The 21,168-nt window shown below is 39.6% G+C and overlaps 1 protein-coding gene across 4 annotated transcripts in view; it reads left to right on the top strand.

The window, feature by feature from the left end:
- The window catches only part of mybpc2a (myosin binding protein Ca), a 47,837-nt gene extending 29,591 nt beyond the window's left edge, over positions 1-18,246 (top strand). For 2 of the 4 annotated variants that reach the window (XM_079365643.1, XM_079365645.1), the window contains 18 exons: positions 1,604-1,709; positions 2,993-3,162; positions 4,554-4,719; positions 5,173-5,279; positions 5,357-5,386; positions 6,152-6,288; positions 6,525-6,684; positions 7,138-7,242; positions 7,405-7,593; positions 7,733-7,867; positions 8,875-9,042; positions 9,377-9,465; positions 10,906-11,101; positions 12,738-12,877; positions 13,470-13,629; positions 14,787-14,923; positions 16,824-17,010; positions 17,284-18,246. In XM_079365643.1, the coding sequence (XP_079221769.1) occupies positions 1,604-1,709; positions 2,993-3,162; positions 4,554-4,719; positions 5,173-5,279; positions 5,357-5,386; positions 6,152-6,288; positions 6,525-6,684; positions 7,138-7,242; positions 7,405-7,593; positions 7,733-7,867; positions 8,875-9,042; positions 9,377-9,465; positions 10,906-11,101; positions 12,738-12,877; positions 13,470-13,629; positions 14,787-14,923; positions 16,824-17,010; positions 17,284-17,318 (2,417 nt within the window). In that variant the 3' untranslated portion in view covers positions 17,319-18,246. The remainder of the gene's footprint in view (positions 1-1,603; positions 1,710-2,992; positions 3,163-4,553; positions 4,720-5,172; positions 5,280-5,356; positions 5,387-6,151; positions 6,289-6,524; positions 6,685-7,137; positions 7,243-7,404; positions 7,594-7,732; positions 7,868-8,874; positions 9,043-9,376; positions 9,466-10,905; positions 11,102-12,737; positions 12,878-13,469; positions 13,630-14,786; positions 14,924-16,823; positions 17,011-17,283) is intronic. The other 2 variants (XM_079365644.1, XM_079365646.1) reach the window with 1 other exon arrangement.
- Positions 18,247-21,168: the final 2,922 nt, after the last annotated feature.

The following is a 21,168-nucleotide window of genomic DNA, read 5'->3' on the forward strand; positions in this document are numbered from 1 at the left end:
ATATTAATGTAAAATAACTATTTAGTTTGTAACATAGTAGAAGTAGTAGTAGTATTCAAAGTAGTAGTTCGTTTTCTTTACTTTCTCCTTAATAAAACGTTACTATATTAGTCTTTACTGAATGTGACATTTGAAGTGTTACAAAAGAAAAAGATCTGCTTATTTAGAATTTGACATTACGCTGATGGATTATTATACAGGGGTTATGGTACATCACAAGTCACAATGTACTGAACAAATCTACAAAGCTGAATAGACAGTGTAGAGTGTTTTAACTTAAGTTAGTCATGCGGCTCACTTTTTCTGTGTTGAAATGCAGGTAAACATAGCCTCCACGTCTATGTAGGCCGACTGTGTTGACCACACACTGTGCTGTGTACATTTTCAGAGTCAAACTGCTGCTTTGTGCTCGCTGTTTCCTTTTTATCCCGAGGGAAAAGTCATTCTTCAGTAAAAACAAACAAAAAAAAACACAGTACACCAAAGACATTAAGCTTATTTCACCTAACTTTTGTAAGGCCTCGCAGTCATATTGCACTTGTTTTGATGGTGCTGTGACAGTGGTTTAGAGAGTTTCTGGGCTTTCCAGCGGAGGTTGAGAGAATTGAGATGTCCAGAGGGGGACTGGATGCTGACGATGACAAATAGCTGAGTCTAGCAGAGCATCAAAACATCACACACCATGTGGTTACACAATGTGACTCCCACCACCTCAGGAGATGTGAAGTACCTTCCGCCGCTACATGACGGGTGTTTTTTGAGGTATTGGCAAGGACGCTAAAACCATATTGTCCTGTTAATCCCAATCTAAAAAAAAATAAAATTCTGTTGGTCACTATTTTCTTCTTCCAAAGAACACTTAAATATGCCACCCACCACCCATCTGTGGAGTAGGGGAGTAAAAAATACCTGAAATACATCTATTTACCCAAAAAGTGTTCTCTAGAAAATTAATATATGGTAAAATTGAAGCTGCAGCTGCTCGATCTGGGAAATATGATTAAAAAGAAAATCTTAATAAAATGTTTTCTTCAGTTCTTGAAGGACTAAATGAAAACAGAAGACACGTCCTCTACAACAATATAATTAAGGGTTTCTCTGGCTTTGATAACTGTTGGAAATATTTGAGGTAATTTAAGTACTCAACAAAATAAAAACATATGAGATAGGTTTAGTCATTTTTCTATTTTTTTATTTATTTTAATGTGAAAAATAAAGTTTTACATATTGTATCTTTTAACCTTCAAATATGAAATAAATCCAGCCCAAAGTCTGCTGCGTATTTTTGCTTGATTTGGATTGTACTGTTAGCCTGTATATCAGTTCAAATCAAGACTTTGCATGTGCCAGAATTTTTTTTTGACATAGACCATATTTGCTCATGTGCCATACCGTGTAAAAAAACCTCACTCACTCTCCTCAAGTACTGATAGCCTACAGCTGTTTGCTCACCATGCTTCTTGTATCCTCCACTCATGTTCCTGGTCTGAATTACTCTAGTGGTTTAGATACATGATTCACACAACACAACAGTACAGTCTTTCAGTGACTCAGTAAAACTCTGTTTTTTGAGTTTGACTCAAAGCGTTATGTTTGTGTTTAGAGCCTCCAATCACCATCACCAAGCTGTTGGATGACGTTCACACCGTGGTGGGCGAGAAGGTGGAGTTTGAGGTGGAGGTGTCTGAGGAGGGAGCCAACGTCAAATGGTGAGCCAACACGCCTTTGGGTCACTGTGATGTCAATTATTTAGTAAATGCCATGAGCAATTTAAAAGTCAATAAGGTCATATTTTTGTTGTGCATCAATCCCAGTAAATATACTGTATCTATAACAGATATTGAACACTGTCCTTAAAAAAAATGCCTGCAAGTCCCATTAAAAAAGTTTAATAAAAAAGTAAACTGGGAAAACTCCGAGATTCTAAGCTCAGCCGTTAACATTTCCTTGAGCCTTCATATTGATTCTGTGACAGCGTAATATTGGTGTCTCAGTCTGTAGATTCACATTACAGTACAGTAGACATACAGTCAGACATGATGATCCCCATATGCAGGGCTGAGTTCCCTCTCTGGTTCCACTGAAACCATCTTACCTCTGTAACGCCTCTGTTACCACCTCCGAAGACAGAACAGACAGAGGTAGGATCACTTCATAACCCCATTACGCCTACGTGACATTCCGAAGGCGTAAACATCACAGGAGCTTAAATTTTGCAGCTTGAAACTACACTCTGAGTAGGGCTATTGCCATCCATGCGGTCAAGATGAAAATGATGATAGATAAACCATGGACCTCAAAATAAGGAAACCAGAAGTGCAAACATGCTAAATTGCTTACACGTTGTATAATAAATAAACTGAGATTGAATACATAAAAGCTTGTATGCAAACATTCCTACCTCCAGCCTGTGTTTAACATTTCTGTTTTTTTGACAAAAGATCATAATGCATGTGCCTTATTGTTGGATTGTTCAACTTCCTTGCTAGATGTACGTTAGCTGATTCTATTCTAAGGAACATGTTATTCTATTATTATATCCTCAAAACTAGTTCACCAGTTGCTTAATGCAGGCATTTTAACCACTAGATATATCTGAGAAAATATTCTCCTTCTGCTCCATCTGAAAGATGTGGCAACGCCTGGAAATCCCTGAAGGCCCCAGTCATGTAGAACATTACAGACATGTCAATCAGCTCTTCCTTTCCTCTGTGTGTGTCGAAATGTCACTGAAGCTTGTGTGTTTGTGTGTGTGTGTGTGCGTGTGTGTGTGTGTGTTTGTGTGTGTGTGTGTGTGTGTGTGTGTGTGTGTGCGTGTGTGTGTGTGTGTGTGTGTGTGTGTGTGTGCGTGTGTGTGTGTGTGTGTGTTTGTGTGTGTGTGTGTGCGTGTGTGTGTGTGTGTGTTTGTGTGTGTGTGTGTGCGTGTGTGTGTGTGTGTGTGTGTGTGTGCGTGTGCGTGTGCGTGTGTGTGTGTGTGTGTGTGTCTCCTCAGGATGAAAGATGGAGTTGAGCTGACCAAAGAGTCAGCAGGTTCAAAGTACAGGTTCAAAAAGGATGGGAAGAGGCACATTTTGATCATAAATGAAGCAACTTTGGATGATATTGGAATGTATCACGCCCTGACAAACGGTGGAGAGTCACAGGCAGAACTGGAAGTTGAAGGTACAATTTTCTCTGTTTCAGTCTTGGTGTTTAATAATTTACCCAATTTTCCTGAAAACATAAACCCCAATATGTATGGACCTACCAAACTGCAGCTGAAACTGCACACACTGTGACTTCTTCTGAATATCTGCAGAACATGAAAATGTCAAATAAACTAAACACTTCTAATAGTCTGGTTAAATTGAACAGTATCAGAAGTAGCAATTCATGGATGTTGAGCGTGTGCCCAAAGTTTTCTAACAAGCATTTCAGACATGGCTGCTCAATTAGGAACTTAAAGAAAAATTACACACCAACACATGATGATGTTTTCCATTCTGACAAGCATGAAAAGCCATAAATTAGTCATTACTCATGTCTTAATTAATGTTACTCAGCTAATCCCTTGTATCAGTAGGTTCATCTGACTGTTGGTCTTGCTTAATTTACACCACCCAAAATTGACGGTTGGGTCATTCTACCCTGCAAAAATCAGGCTACATGCCTCCAAGACAGATGGGGCCCAAAATCAATTAGAGTGACATATTTTGTGTGCCTCCTGTGTGACCAATCATAGCTATGGCGCAGCAGGTGATCAAGATATGTTGTTGCTATCTTGGATATAGACTGTTTACACCCCCAAATGATGTTGGACAACTTTTATTGCTGTGTGATGTTATTGCTTACATCCTTAAGTATCCATTTGCATCTGAGATTGACAATTATCACTGAAGATAAGTTTCCAAAAGAGCACTGTAACTGCAGCAACCTACTAAACAGCTCCAAGCTAGTTGCAGGGTAAGGTAGATGTTAAAGTTAGCTAATTTTATTTTTTTACTGACAAATAAAATACTAATGTTAAGAGTTAAATGAATAATTTGTAATTCAATGATTACAAATTTTTTTTCAATCTTTATGCCAAGCTCAGCTCAACTTATCTCATTTAAGTTACGTTGTTGCTGGCTTCATATTTAAAAAGGAGAGTTCATTGATCATGTTGTGCAAGTTTCGAAAGAAAGAAAGAAAGAGAGAGAGAAAGAAAGAAAGAAAGAAAGAAAGAAAGAAAGAAAGAAAGAAAGAAAATTTAAAAGCCTGGCTAGCTGTTTCCAATCTTTGCACTAATCTTAGCCAAGCTAATTTGCTCTTTTTCGGCTCCTGCTGAAGAATTGTATGTCTTTTTATCTTTATCTCACAGTGAAAACAGTAAAGGTCATAATCAAATGGTCAAACAAATCCGTGTTTGTAAGAGAAGCGAAAACACTAGAATATTTTAATGTTTTTCAATTCTTGTCACTCATGCAAGCCTACTGCAGTTATACAATGCTTTCTGACATTGGCAAGCGTGATCTGTGTTCTTAAATATACCTGTGAAATAAAATGTATTGATGTAAGTGGTGTCTTTGCTTCAGATAAGGAGCTTGAGGTCCTGCAGAGCATAGCTGACCTGACGTTGAAGGCTGCTGAGCAGGCCGTATTCAAGTGTGAAGTGTCTGATGAAAAAGTGACAGGGAAATGGTTCAAGGACGGAGTCGAAGTCCAGGCCAGTGATCGCATCAAAATGGCACACATTGGAAGGTATTGTTTTAGACAGCTGTAGGTGTGTGTGTAAATGTTTCACACAAACACACAAATCAACACACAACTAAACCATATAGATTTAACAATAGGCATTGTTTGACACATGGCTTGCCAAACTATTACCAAAGGGTTTTCTTAGTTGTGTGACCCAATTTTTGGAAATGCTGCAATCTGCAAAGCCCTAACCTCTAAACACACACAGACAAACATACACAGACACATCACACAGCCCTAGGGTTCGGGGTTTCTCTCAGTAATCCCTCCATCAGAGCCGCCCATGGCAGGAGATATGCCAAGGCAACAGCGGTCACACAAGGTGAAGCCATTTAGTATGTTTCTCACTCTGCAATATTGCCTCACAGAGTGTGTTGCCAGGGCAACTGTCTTTTGCATAATTACGGGTCACAAAAAGTGTTGTCTCCTTGGTAACATCTGGAAACATGTCCCCAGGACCCACAAGCTGACGATTGATGACGTGAAGGCTTCTGATGCTGGGGATTATACCTTTGTCCCTGATGGCTACGCACTTTCTCTCTCAGCAAAACTCAACTTCATCGGTGGGAAAGATTACGAAACATTGAATTTTTAATTTGTTGTCAAAATTTAAAGACTAATTCATATTATTACCCCTTAGAAATCAAGATTGACTATGTTCCAAGACAAGGTAAATATATATATATATTTTTAATCAAAATGTTTTTTTCTATGTTTTCCTTGATTTTGTGCATTACATTGACAGATATGAGCTCTAAAATGTTGGATGGATATAGGTTTTATTTGTTTTATTGTGTCTTGTAAATTAAACTTGCTTCATGGTCATGTAAAGCCATGCACGTGTTGTATTAAAACTTTATGTAAGAGGTAACCCTGCTCAGGCGCGGTAAGTGTGAGTGCAGGCCAGCGGGGGAAAGGGGGAGGGGGTGCAATCGTGTTAAAGCACAGTGCGGGAAAACTTTGCCTCGTGTAAGTGCGCTCTTACAGTCATTTCCCTTAAGATGCACTTAGCTTGAGGGTTGTATTTGTTTTGCTGATGAGGGAAAATATCAGCAGTTTCCCCAGAATCACAGACCCACAGTTACAAATTCAACCCTGTATAACCCTATAACCCTGTGAATAAGTTGCTCTTTAAAGTATTTCAATTTTGGTTGTTATGCTTCAAAGTATCCCATTTAATTCTGACAGAAGCTGCTCCTCTGAAAAAGAGGTAAAGACATAGTGTTGAATTGGCGCCCAATGTAAAATAATAAAAGGTCTAAGCCTATACATTTTTCCATCCAGACATAATTCAATTCTGAATATAAATTCCATCATAAAAAATGATGACATTAAAAATACTAACTGATGCTTTTAATGAGAAAATAATTATTGATATCCTGATTTGCTTCTAACTCTGATTACCTCTTGACTCCTGTCCTCTACTCCATGAAAGACCCTCCCAAAATACACCTTGACACCGGCAGCGGCAACAAGAACACCATTGTCGTGGTGGTTGGAAACAAAGTTCGCCTTGACGTCGAGATCACAGGAGAGCCGGCCCCCACTGTTTGCTGGATGAAAGGAGACCAAGTGAGAAGGAATAGAGACAATTTTTACTTTGACACAGTCAAATATAAAGCCACATTCTTTTTACCTTTGTGCGTCAATCAGGGTATCAAAGCGTTAGTCACCGTCAGAGTGAAACATGAACTTGAGTGGGAAGGTTGAATCATGTCTTTGTGACAGCTGTGCCATCACAATGCGACACCACTTCAAACTAACTCTTTGTTCTGTTTGTCTCCATCCTGCCCTGTGTTGTACTGTAGGTAGTGTCTGAGGCCGAGGGGAGGGTACGCGTGGAGACCAGGAAGACTCTGTCCAGCTTTGTTATTGAAGGAGCGGTGAAGGAGGATGAGGGATTCTACTCCATCACTGTGACAAACCCTGTTGGTGAAGACAAGGCTGAACTCTTTGTCAAGATTGTTGGTAAGTTCTTAATTTCACTTTTCACCTCTCACTATAATTTACTTTAGTCCCTTTCTATTTCATTTAGCAGGGATTTGAGTAAGACTTGAAAGTAGTTTATTTGACAGTTTCGAAAAGATAAAAAAACAAACTATTTTTTACATTTCTCAAAATCCTTTTTTTGCATCTGTTAAAACACCTAATGGAGAATCATTACAAATGACCAACTTAAACGATCTTAAGTGATTGAACTGATTAAATTGAATTGATTTGCAACTTTAAAAGTGGATCAATAACTTCTAAGAAAGCGACAAATCATGTAGTCATATTAAACACGTATGTATTAGTTAAAACCAAATAAAAGGTGGAATACTCTGAATTTATTATTAACAGAATTCCTGGAACTGATGCCTTCTCTCATCTTTTTAAAATCTCTTCTCTCTTTCCATTTCCAATTCTACCCGGCCTCTCCAGATGTGCCTAACCCCCCTGAGAATGTCAACTGCACATCAGTTGGTGAGGACTCTGCCATAATCACATGGGACCCTCCCTCATATGACGGTGGAGTTCCTATTAAAGGTACCCCTGGATCTAATGCTCACATCTGATGTCTCATTCTCCAGAGAAAACAGCCGTTTCCAATCCCCTCTGTGTACAAAATTTCAACGTTGGACCCTTTTGTCTCAATAACATTTTTAATGACTCCTCTGATGATGACTATGATGACATTGCTTCCTAAAGGGTACCTGATGGAAAGGAGAAAGGCTGGCTCCTCCAGATGGACCAAGCTCAACTTCGATGTTTATGAATCCACCACGTATGAGGCGAAGAGGATGATTGAAGGTGTGCTTTACGAGATGAGGGTGTTTGCAGTCAACGGCATTGGCATCTCTCAGCCCAGTGAAAACTCCAAGCCCTTCATGCCCATTGGTGCGTTCCCATTTATCATTAGCAGAATGCTTAATTAACAGAGGCTTTTCACACAGTGCTCATTTTGAGGGAGCTTAACCTACCTCCCATTCCATTTACACTGGGTATTAACGTATTAATTAGCTCCTGCCTCTCTCAGCCCCCACCAGTGAGCCCTGTCGTCTCTCGGTGGAAGATGTGACAGACACTACCTGTGCACTCAAGTGGCGTCCTCCAGAGAAAATCGGTGCAGGCGGCATCGATGGATACATCATTGAATACTGCAAAGAAGGAAGTAAATACATGATAAATATTATAAACTTTATATTAACACTGTTTGCCATATTCACACAGCAATTTTCTACTAAATGACCTTCAAGGTAGTAAGCTCTAATGCTTTCATGACTTGGTATCGCTACTTGCAGGTTGATAAATGCTACCATTTTATCACTTCTTAATTCGACAGCCACTTTAAAAGATATTGAAAAGTGATAATCTGGAGGGAAAATTGATCATGTTTCAAATAAAAACAAGAAATGTAATTTCCCATTAACTACAACAAAATCACAATGGCTAGCATATACATTTAGCCGATTGCCAGGTAACTTACCTCAAGCTCGCTAGCATCATAGTAGAAAGGAATTGTCTATATTCAATTCATCACGTAACTGGTGTACTGTTCACCAGAAAGGAATGCAAATGTCAGCTGCTATCTAGCAACTAAGAAGCTGTCATGTGTTGTTTGTATGCTAAAGTATTGCATTTACTAAAGGTATTGAATCATAATCTTTTTATATACTAGAATTCTAGGTTTCGGTTTCCAGTTTCATGTTTTTCTTTGAGCATCCCTTTCTTTGTCTGTTTAGCGTAAACTTTATCAACTCGCTAACAATGCTATTAATATGCATAAGGAGAACTAATAAGCAAAAATGCATAAATATAAACTTTTCAACCAAAAAGTAATTCTCAAAAATTACTTTGAACCAAAACGGTTAACCCCCTTGAAGCTTCAACTATCCTAAAAGTCAGCTGTCTAGCCATTACTTAAGATAGAAATCTTGACAGTTGCTTGCAAAAAAATGTGTCTACTGTTGCCAAAATTTATTTTGAACCAATACACTTCTGCCATTATGACTGTAAACAGCATTATGGATGAATAGAAAGGTTTTCAGGCAAGAGAAAAAATACTTTGTTTGAGTTCAAAGATGTACTGAACGGTCACTTAATGTTCACATCTGATCTTTTCTCTTTTTTTGTTCTCATTTTTCTTTTTCTCCTCTTCTTTTTTTGCTCTTTTCTTAGGTGACGAGTGGGTTCAAGCAAATGAGAGTCTAGTAGAGATGAACCAGTACAGGGTGAAAGGTCTTCCAGTGGGCGAGAAGATGCTGTTCAGAGTGTTGGCTGTCAACAAGGCTGGACGCAGCCCCCCCGCCGTTCTCTCCCAGGCTGTCACTATCAGGGAGATCATGGGTCAGGGGGCATGTTTGTCAAAAGAAAATTCAATTGTGGCTCATTCTTAAATGAATATTACATTTTTATGTGATCTAATCATCAAACGTATCATTGTGTCTGAACTGATATGGGGCTCCTGGAGAAATCACGAGTATGGTCAAAACTTAAACCACAATCTTGAAAGCAGACAGATTATAAGACATAATTTCATTCTGTTCAAATTTGAATCATCGCACATCAACATAGACAAACCGTAAGCTGTACATTTCACATTCTGCACAACACTCACCCAATCTTCCCACGCTGATTTTACTGATTTATCTTTTTCATGCTCTGTATTTTCTCCAACCAGAGAACCCAAAGATCCGCGTTCCTCGTCAACTTAGGGCCAAACACATTGTACTTGTGGGCGATAAGGTGAACTTGGTCATCCCCTTCCAGGTTAGTCCAAGTCCAGCCAGCTGCACATTTTACCTTCTACTGTGAAGCATTAAACTCAGTCCCATTAACATTTCAAACAGTTCCTAGTGCTAAGAGATGACTCTCTCCACATAGAACTTAAAGAATACTACTAAAATAACTATTTACTAAAAGAGTGCTTGAAGTTGGCTTTTTTAGGGGCTTTTTTTTTTTTAAAGATAAATGGGTAATGCAGGGTGGGTTTAGAGTTGTTAATTTAAAATGAATACCAAAATGAATGAAAAAGAGAAATTAAGTGGTTCCAAGTTTAAAACGTGCAATAGCTTCCATATTTTTATGGTTGCTTATGGCAGTATAATGCATGTTCTTGTGTTCTTTGGTTCGATAAGTAACCAGATAAATGCCTACATTTTTTTAGCTGCTCGCTTGAAGGGCCTTTCATCTTCATCTGAAATTTTAATCAGAGCTGTACACTTTGCTGGTTACTGAGAGGGCAAGAGCTGAAAGGGCACAGGGAGCATTACAGCATTTGACAGCAACTTTCAAAATATGGCAAAAGTTAAAAAGAAGCTAACCATAAGTAGCAATGGGGAAGCAACTGTTATAAATAAAAATAGACAAGGAAAAGTGAGCCGTGGCTGTGCTTGCTTTTGAAGAAGCAGATGAAAAGCCTGTTCTGAGACAGAGGACGCGGCTACATGATGTTCTCCTGTGAGAACAGAGCACCCACATCTCTGTCATCTTATCCAAGTGCTGGACAGTTTGCTCCATCTGCTATCATCACACTGACAGAATATGTGGTGCCGCTAGGAATGAATCAAGAGGAATTAGCTCAGTTTTTAGGCTATGTTTTTTTTTCTCCTTTGAGCATCATGATAAATGTTTAAAGTGCTGTCTAAATATCAGCGGAGGTCTTCCCTACTTTCTACACATATATAAATATTACATCCACAAAAACATATAAAGCTGTTCGTACAAAAAAAAAAATCAGTGTCTGTACAAAATTCTTCAGCGGTCAAAGGACGTCAAGACTGTAGGCTTCCAGCAAAACTTCACTAAAATATTGACTTTTAAAAATGCATCTTTAGAGTATAAAGCTTTCAGCCCCTTTTTTTTTTTTTTTTTTCTCGCTGTTTTTACTGGAGATATATACTTTCACACTTTAAGATAAATAATGTGAGACCGTATGTTAGTCAAATGCAGCAGTATATGTCCATGTATCTCTTTTTTAGTAGCCCTAGTATTGAAAGGTTACTCACTATTAACAGATACTCTCAGCCTAACTATCAGAATCAGCATTGGGAATGTTATTGCATTCCCCTCTAGAGCTTTGCTAACCCAGCCCCAGGTGTTTTTTAAGCTGATATCTGAATAACTTGCACCAAAATCTTTCACAGCAAGTATTAAGAAAAACACGCCGTCTTTGAGTTTCTTATTTTGATTCAATTTCTCTGCCCTCAGGGTAAGCCTCGCCCTGTTGTGACCTGGTTCAAAGACGGCGTTCTCCTGGAGGACAAATCAGTGGGAATTCGTACCAGTGACGTGGACAGCATCCTTTTCATCCGCTCTGCAGAGAGATCCCATTCGGGGAAATACACACTCTCAGTTCAGATTGAAAACGTATCTGACAGTGCTGACATACACATCCAGGTTGTAGGTCAGTCTCATCATAGCGCACCACCTCTTTGCTCATGTTGCATGTTCTCTCATTTGGGATTAGAACTCAGGGAATGGCCTAATACCTTCCGACTAAATTGGTGACATGTCAAGGATTTTTTCAATGTGATGATAAATCCTAATTTCAAACTCATCCTGATCTGTGACTCAAAGTAGCATATCATCCAAGCAATGATTCCCCTCTCTCTCTCTCTTGCAATAATCCTTGATCCTGCACTGCCGCTGTGGCCGCCTGCTCATTCCCCTGCTAACAGCTCCTCTCCTGGGGTCAGGGTGCTTGGTGGATTATTTAGCGGGGCTCTGCTGGGATTATTTGTGTGTAGCTCGGGATTAGTTTGGGATTTTTAGGGCTACTCTGTCACTTTCCTCTGCTGAGAAGGTTGAGCTAATGAGAGGCTGATGTGTCACCGCTACATTTGAGCAGAAGACAGTACAGGAAGGATTAACGGGAGAAAAAAAAGCAGTGCTGTTTACAGTTTGTACTGCAGCCCTCAGAGGAGAGCATGCAGGGGAAGATTAATGACAAATGCATTACGATGTTTACAGTACTTCTCTCCTGTGCTTTTTCCATTGCAGGCCACACAGAAAGACAAATGATAAACACGCTGCATTCTTCTGCTTGCTAATCCAGACCCACAAAGAATACTATTTCTTAGTGAGTCAGTTGTATGCCAACACAGTTTGTCTAAGAAATGCATTCAGCCATTACCGCCTTTCCTTGAACCTTTGTCTTAGACTCTGCTAATCCATCAATCTTTGCCAGATCTTAACCGCTGCAAGCGTTGATTCCTTTCTCTTGGTTTGACTTTCCTGCTCCAGATCTGTTTATCAATCTCTTTCTCTCTCTCTCTCTCTCTCTCTCTCTCTCTCTCTCTCTCTATATATATATATATATATATATCTTTGACTAAAGGCTTGCCAAAATGTCTGCCCAGCTAGAGAAAAGAGTCTGTTACCATTTCTGCAGAGCTGGACACACGTCCATTAACCCGTGAACCATTAATTATCAATGATGATTTTTTAAATACATTTTTAACCTGGACGTTAATTTAAAAAAATGGTTAACTGAACATTTAACTTTAACATTAATTAACTCTTGCCAACTAATTTGCTCCTGACTCTCTGAAGAGAAGAAACTGCTGACCCTGTTGTCATCGCTTTTTTCAACTTGCACAACTGCACCGTATGTGTAATGCAGCCACTCAGGCTTTCATTGGCTACAGTAGCCCAGGAACAGTAAATGTAAGGTCCTGATTTTGATTGGTCAAATGAGGTTTCAGTTGGTCATAAACATGCAGGATAAAATGTTGAACAGTAGAGGGAACATTTCAATCCATCTGTGGGTCTTTATGGATGTAATGTGTTTAAATAAAGAACTCCAATCCATTGACAAAGCAAAAAGCCAATGTTTTTGTTCACTGGTCAGATTGGTTTATTTTAATTTTTTCTTCTGATATACAGTATATGACCAAAATGACCTAATTAATTTTTGTCAAAGTTATCTTCTTTGTTAACAGAGTTACATTTTTGATTAATTACCTCTGTGTATTTGCTTGAGCTTTAAATCTTTGGAAGAATTTCTTGCTGAACTCTGTCTCGTCTCACTAACCCATCAGAAAAACCCGGTCCACCCATCAATGTACGCGTCACAGACATCTGGGGTTTCAACGCTGCGCTGGAGTGGAATCCTCCAAAAGATAACGGCAACTGTGAGATTATCGGCTACACCATCCAGAAGGCTGACATGAAGACAAAGGTTAGGAGAGAAGTGTACGGATACTGAAGTTACAGTCAGTCATGTTGGAAAGACTGTGAAAAGTAAATTGGGTCAATTTATCAATATCAATGAACTCTTATGCCAACAAAACTTCCTTTGCTATAGGCCACTCCAGAAGACGATAACATTAGCTATGCAGTTTGAGTTAATAGCGGTCTGTAGAATTAGCATTGTTACATTCAAGCTAACGTTGATGTTCAGTTTTATATGTAAAAAATTGTAATGTTTAAAAAAAAAAAAAGATATACTTGGTAAAATTCTCTTGACAAAACGACAGCTGTTAAAGATATTGTTGACATAATTTCTAGTTTCATACATCCACAATTGGAAAGTCGACCTTCATGATGGTTATAAGCAAAGGCTGCTGGGGAATTTGTCACAGGAGTGTAAAGCCTCACTGTACGGTCACAGTTATTATGTGGTATGAATCGACAGGGTGGAGTAGAAGGACATGGATCCTGTGGATAGAAGATTCATCGGCTCATATAGATCTTAACTGTAAGCCTCTTTGAACCCCCCCCCCCTCTCTCTTTCTTTCTCTCTCTCTTCCTATTCGTCTCTCTCGTGTCAGGAATGGTTCACAGTCTATGAGCACAATCGCAGGCCCAGCTGTACTGTGTCTGACCTGGTCATGGGGAACGAGTATTCCTTTCGAGTGTACAGCGAAAACATCTGTGGCCTCAGCGAAGAGCCTGGCGTCAGCAAGAACACCGCCATCATTTCTAAAACAGGTTTTAAAAAAAATCCTGGCAGAGCAATTATAGCATGATCTTATTTCTTTTGATGCCAAGGCGCACCTAAGTGCATTCAGTTTAAATATAAATTAATCAAAATGGGTAATGGGTACAGAACAGAAGAAATGAAGGTATTGCGTAAGACAGCACATTTTAATAGCACCAAAAAATACAAGCTGTATAACATAAGACCTGCATGGCATTAATCACAACAAACATATTTTACAGGAAAATGAATTCCACTGATTATGCTGGTTACGCCGAAATGATATTTTACAGAGTGTAAAATGATATTTAATGACGGCCCTGGATTATGACAACAACCAGGCTGGGAAATTAACACCTGCCACCAGCCAAATGCTGCTACTGTTGTTGTTGTGTTGTTGTATTTGCTTACTCTACCAGAGGAATTGGCTGCCAACCAGCCAATCTCTTCTGTGTTCCAAGCAGCCGTCTGGCCCATTAAAATTTGGGGATTGTTGTCAGTAGGTCCCACCGCATGTCATAGTGAAGAGAAAGTCGGTATTCTGTCTTGTAATAGTAATCTGCAACTTGAAACTGTTTGCTAGTTTAACAGGATGCAACAAGCTTTAAGAGATAAATGTGGATTACATTAGAATCATTTCAGGCAATGCTTGACAGAATCGTTTGGCAGATGTCACTTTCAAATCGATCATCCAGAACTACAGTAGATACAGAACCCAGAGATGGCGCTAATCACGCACTTTTTCTTGGATTTTGTAGTTTGGCAAAAAAAAAAGTGTAGGTATAAAGCTTTTCCTGATGTTTACAATTATTTGGCAGCCAAAAGGGATTTTAACACTGGTAAAGCACTAATAGGCTGATCTAGAGGTAAGCTGGGCAAAGCAATTGGGATACTACTTCAAAGGTCTCCTTTGTCTTCATTCAAATACCTTCAACATCATAACCTTGTTTTCAGAATATTCAAAAGAAAAACATAATTTTTTTCTCTTCATCCTAAAAAGTGGAAAGAGGTTGAACAGCAATTTTTAATGGTTTCTTCATGGAATCAAAAGTGTTTAAAAAGAAAATGTTGGGGAAAAAAGTGTTGTACTGAAGAGGACTTTTTATGGACTTGAAGCTCACACTGGGTCACCATTAGCTGTTTACACTTTACTCCTCCACCCTTTCAGGTTTGGCCTACAAAGCTCCACCTTTCAAAGAGAAAGACACCAAGAGTTCCCCGAGGTTCACAGCGCCCCTGGTGGACAGAAGTGTAGTAGCTGGTTACGCAACCGCTATCAGCTGTGCTGTTCGCGGCTTCCCCAAGGTACGTATCAAGTGAACTATTTTTTTTTATCCTTCTTATTTATTTGATAGATTGGAGATACTTCAATTTTAAGTTCAGGATTACACTTCTGTGTGTGTTAATCTTTTAGAAATTCCACACACACACACACACACACACACACACACACATTCATATACATGTTTTAACCCTTTCTAACTGCACAAATGTACTTTATAGAACAAGATACTGGAAACATGTTTATGACACAAAGAAGATATAAAGCAATCAAACTCCTGCAAACTGTCTGTCAAAATTTATTGGAGATGTTTTATTCCCGAAAAATGGCCAGTTCATTGCATCCAATACAGTTTGTGATTCTTGGCTGTGCACCTGTCTTGTGAAATACATGTGGAACATATATACTGTGTGTATATATATATATATATATATATATATATATATATATATATATATATATATATATATATATATATATATATTGCGTGTATTTTGAAATACATAGAAAAGTAAAAGAAACTTAAAGCAGACTTTTGCAAAAAAGCCAGGATAGTGGTCTATTACACAAGTCCGATCTTTAACTATAGACTGTCACAGTTGTGGATTTGTGGGGAGGCATCTGCTTGACCAATCAGATTTCAAGCTGGGCCCATACCAGCCCTTTGCTTCTCTGTCGACCTGTTTTTCCTTTTCTTTCTTTTTCGATTAAAAAAAAAGCCGACTGATTCTTTTATTCAGGTTTATTTCTCTCATGGAGAAAATTACTTATTGAACTGTTTGCTAGTTAATAAACAAATATATATTATTTTTTATTACAGTATTTCACTAATAGGACAACGACTGTGTCAGTTAAACAGTCTTATAGGGATATATGCATTTGTATGACTTAAAGCTCCTGTGTGAAGTTTTTAGCTGGTTATTAAACTGACTGGCATTATTACTAATGCCTAGATATGACCTATGAAAACAAACTATACAATAAATGACTGATTGATGATTTACATGTAATGTTTTAATGAAGAAAGTGCTGCCATTGTCAGACCAATTAACTGTAACAACATCTTTCTTTCCATTATTTTAAAGCAAAGATACACAGTGTGTGATCTGCTTGGCTGTTAAAAGAAGGCATGCTGAGATTTTCTGTTGAAGAACAACAACACTTACACATGTATATACTATAGGACAGCACCAGCAAAGACATGTGTCCCCTAAATTGACACAAACAGCTACTGTAGTTCTTCACAGGCGCTTTAATCAGAAATGTCTTTATCCACAAAAAAAGAACAGGGTGTTCAAAAATAAAAAAAAATATCTATTGAATTAAATAAACAAATTTGTGAAGTTATTACATTATATTTTTTAGTTTTGTCTTTAAAATGTTACCATTGCATAAAATAATAAGAATTTTTTTAAATTTTAAGTGTATTTATGTTCCAACATCATTTCTCTTTTGCAAACTGTTGATATTGCCTTGGGGAAATGTCCCTACTTTATCTTGTAAAGAGCAAACAATGCACTACAAAACTGTAGCAGCACCCATCCAGCATCCACTTTACCTGCATTGGCTCCTGGTAGCATTGCTGCGAGGGATATGCTGAACAGATTTCACGCTTTGTGTTTCCGAGTTGGAGAGTCAAACAGTGAGTGTAGAGCAGTCAGAGAGGATTTTGATGTCTTTGCAGCAGGAGTGTATTTTTATGTCTGAAGCTAGAACAAGAGGTGGAGCAGAAAGATCTTTGAAAGCATGCATATTTTTTTCATCCCACCGAATTGGCAAAGATTTGTCAAGCCGAAATGTTGACCTAATTTCACCTCTTCCCTACACTCCCCTCTCCTCCCAATGCGCCGTGCTCTGTTTGTAAAATCCCCCTCCTCTCTGTCTTTTCTCCTGTCAAATTTGCCTTCCCCTTTCCAAATACAGCCGAAGATCATTTGGATGAAGAACAACATGATCCTCGGTGAAGACCCCAAGTATTTGATGCAGAACAAACAGGGCGTGCTGACTCTGAACATCCGCAAGCCGAGCCTGTTTGACGGGGGTAGATACACCTGCAGGGCCATCAACGACCTCGGGGAAGACGAGGTGGAGTGCAAGCTGGAGGTTCGAGGTATGATGCTTTATTCACAACCATTTATACGCAAAATTTAAGAGTAGGAAGCGAGAACCTGGCCCTTGACAGTCTTTAATAAAGCTCAGCATGACAAATAGTCTTTCTTCTCAACCCTTTGACTGATCTCTTGAAATTCAAATCAGCCTGCTTTGGCTAAAAATAAATCACCTTGTTGCATTTTTCAGTTAAAGATGTCTCTGAGTCTCTTTCTTCCAACAGTATGGTCCACTGGCCTCAAATGCTGATTTACATTTCTCTTTCTCTCCCTAGTTGTTCAAGAGAAAGGAGAGGAGATGAAGAAATGAGCGACAGCACGAAACAGCAGAGGATACAGTCGAACAGGAATAGTAATGGATTATGTATAACGGGATAGTCATGAATAAATATGATTAGAATAGATCACTGGTGAAGCTCTAAAGCCAATCCCCCCTGCTCAACCCCCTTTTCCCTTCTACATGCTTTGCCTTTCAGCGCTGCTATGACAAATGCCACATCAGTAATATGCCATAAATTCTTCCAGCAAGCTGCCACCTTGTCACGTCGTGAGTGAGAGAAGCTGTAGAGTAGTGTAGTCGCACTGCCCTGCTGTGACCACATACAGATGGATCCCTCTTATCTGTGAAGTGGACCTGTCACTGAACACACTTATAAAACAGCCTTTCATCCATTACGGCTCCCTGTGTTGTCTGTTTTGTGTCCGGGACGTTTTTATAGGTCGGGATGAATTTATGATTGTGATGCAGCTGGAGGTAGTGAAACCTCCGCAGTGTGACCGAGCGGCTGCACACCTCTGTTTCCTGTGATGTTTGAGCGGGGACCCCCATCAGTCCTGTGATGGCTCGATGGAGTGAGATCACTGTTCAGCCAGGCATGGCTGACATCACCGAATCCCCAGGATTTAAGGGGTTCTTCTACCCACATCTACTCACATGCTGTCAATTTAGATTTGGGAAGCGCTTAAGGCTGAACAATAGGATTTTATCATGATACAATATTATCCCAATGCACTCTTCAAAATAAAATATAATCATGATACAAGTGTGAGTGATAAAATATCATAGTGTTACCTTTGACCATCATGTAATTTTGGTATGGTGAATGGTAAATGGTTACCGGCCTACAGCATGGGTTCCTAACCTTTTAGCCTGCGACCCCCAATATAACGGAGTTAGAGACTGGGGACCGCCATAGTCCCTGGAGGTGGTAAAAATGTTAACGTTGTACGCAGCCAGCCACACTAAGGCCTTTGCAAAGAGTTTTTGTAGGAAACTCTAAAAGCAAACACACATGATCTCTTTAACTAGTTGTTAAATAAGTAAATGTATTTTCCTAATTATCGCTAAAATAAGCCATTTTAAACCATTTTGTCATTTTTCTACTGCTTGTTTTTGAAAGAAATCTTGCCACCACCCTCTCAGAGTCTCGCGACCTCCCAGGGGGTCCCGAACCCACATTGGGAACCACTGACCAAGAGCGAGTACCCTGGTGGTAGAGGCTGCTATATAGTGTCTATCAGTATGAACTAATCCCTTCATACACCTACATACGCCACTGACGAAGCAGCGAGAGCAACTTTGGGATAAGTGTCTTGCCCAAGGACACAACTGGCATGTGGCTGTAGCAGCAGGGGATTAAACCCCCAACCTTCCAGATGAGAGGCGATGGACTACCACTGAGCCACATATCTCTGTCGCAATATATACATTCTGCCATGTGCTGAGGTGGGAATCACCTGAGACTCAACGATACATTATTGCAACACTATTGTCACTGTGGCATATTACTGTGAGACTTTCATTGCAATACCTTTTTAACAAAATGATAATACCGTGATAGCTCTTTACCAGTACTATAGTATTGTTATAACTTTGTTACTGTGCGATGTGATTACAATACCTTTAATAGAACAATATTATTGTGACATAAGTCATCATCACAATACTTTTGTCACTATATAATTTTATACCTCTGTCACAGTGATTTAAAAAATATAATTATGTAGTGCTATTTTTTACCTATATGTTTTTGCAAATTAATGAAATCAAATGTCATCTAGATAATCTCAGAAGTACAAGTAAAGAATAATAGCTTACAAACTTTTTCAACAGTCAACAGAGTCCAATTAAACTTTTCACACTGTAGGAGAAAACTGACACAAGGGGAAATGTAAGCCTAATTGCTGCTCACTATCAAAGTGAGATGATACTTCAGAAGATTTTAAAAAAGTGTGGGTTTTTTTGCATGATTGAGGGTCCAAGCAGCATGGATGGAAAATTGCATGTTGACCGGAATCATTTCTGTCACATTGTACCCACTCTGGACCTGTTGCATATGTAATGCTAGTGTGAAAGGTAACTTGGTGTCCCCACATTTGAACTTGTGCAAGTTAAAGACAAGTAGGAAGAACAATGAAACATAACAGTGCACACAAAGTAACACACTCTTAAGCAATTGGGGTACTAAACACAACTTTCTTTGTACTTTCAATATTATACTGTCATGGTTTCTGTGATCAAATATACCGTACTGTATCTGTGTTTCCCCCACCCCTTACTCGCAGTCTTTACCCATCCAACACTACATTCCCCATGGCATGACCTGTAGTGGTAGGCCTTTACAGTTACATGGCTTACACTCATGCACATGCAAACACAAACAGACTTCGAATCAGGGTCTCATTAGCATCACACACTAGAGACTAATTAATGCACCCATCAACACTGCCCTAATTAGCTCTCCCACGTCATTACTGAGCAAACGAATTACCGCTAATTTACACACCCGCAAAACAAACACAGCACCGTCTCTGCAGGGAGAGTCCGCCGCCGCTCGCCTTGCACACCAAATTAAAGCCTCACCGATCTGCTGCAAAGCCAGACCGGAATCCCTTGTGACCCCAACACACACACACACATCCCTAACTTAACTCGACCAAGTGACTAGTGGAAGATTTGAGATAAGACAAACTTGAAGACAAAAGCTGAAGATCACATTGAACGCATCAGTTAGTGTGTCTGCTGCAGAGTGAAAACACCGCTGTACTTTGGAGATGTGAGGGTTATTAACAATCAACAGGCTGGTCCCTCGGGTGACCATATTATTTCCTGGTCTCTTGACTGTCCAGCAGAGGGGGTTAGAGCACAGGGACCTGGGACCAGGGACTGACCATCCTGAAGACCTGTGGCGTAATCATGAGCGGCAGCTCATTACATACAGTGCATCTCTCCAAAATATGCCAGGATAATCCTGATTTATTGCACTTCCATTGAAACCTCCAGCACTTCTGAGTACAAAAGATTGCATTCCCACCTTTCGTTGGCGCATGTTGCTGAAGATGAGCTGAAATAGGGTGAGGGCATAAAAGCCAAGATAAAGCAGGGAAAATCCTCCTGATACCTGAAAGTAGGCCACAATCGGCTGCACAGTACATCTGCAGTACACTGCCAAGCTCAGGTTTTTGAACCCTTTCAAAATCTAAATTACACTGTGTGTGCGTGTGTGGATTATACAGGGTGTTGATGTAATCTGATTGTCAGTTAACCTGAGACACAGTGTGCTGTTTTTATCTGCTGAATGACACATGAAAGCAGTGCTAACGATACACTGCGTGTTCCTTTGCCTGGAAGTTTGCATGTGTGTGCACGTGGGTGTAGAGGGAACAGATCTGTCAGAAAAACAGCGTGTAACCTCTATGCTGCACCTGAGCTTTACCCTCCATTTCCCACTGTCACTGATGTTCAGTTGCTAAGCAATCACACTAATTGTATCTACTGGCATCATCCATGAGCATCATGAAACTTTCAAAACATGAGTAGCTGTACAATTCCACTGTCACGGTTTGTGTGCCTCTCCTATGCTCACACAGTTTCAGAAATCCCTAAGTAGTTAGGCAGAAAAAAAGCATAGCTTTTGTGTCCCTCATTCTATGTGACACACCTTAAGGCTCTTTAAGTTTGTGATGCTTAAATGAAGAATTAATGAGAGAGCATGGCAGAGCAGGAGTAAACCACCAGCTTCCTCTTCTTCTTCTTCTGTTTCTCCCTGCACACTGTATCTTCTCTGCTGTCTTTCCAATATTAGAACAGGCCTGCCTCAGACGAAGACGAGACAAAAGAGAGTGACAAGACGAGACGCAGCACCGGGCGAAAGGGAGGC

Source organism: Symphodus melops, assembly GCF_947650265.1.
Source record: "Symphodus melops genome assembly, chromosome: 17".
Classification (NCBI taxonomy): Eukaryota; Metazoa; Chordata; class Actinopteri; order Labriformes; family Labridae; genus Symphodus; species Symphodus melops.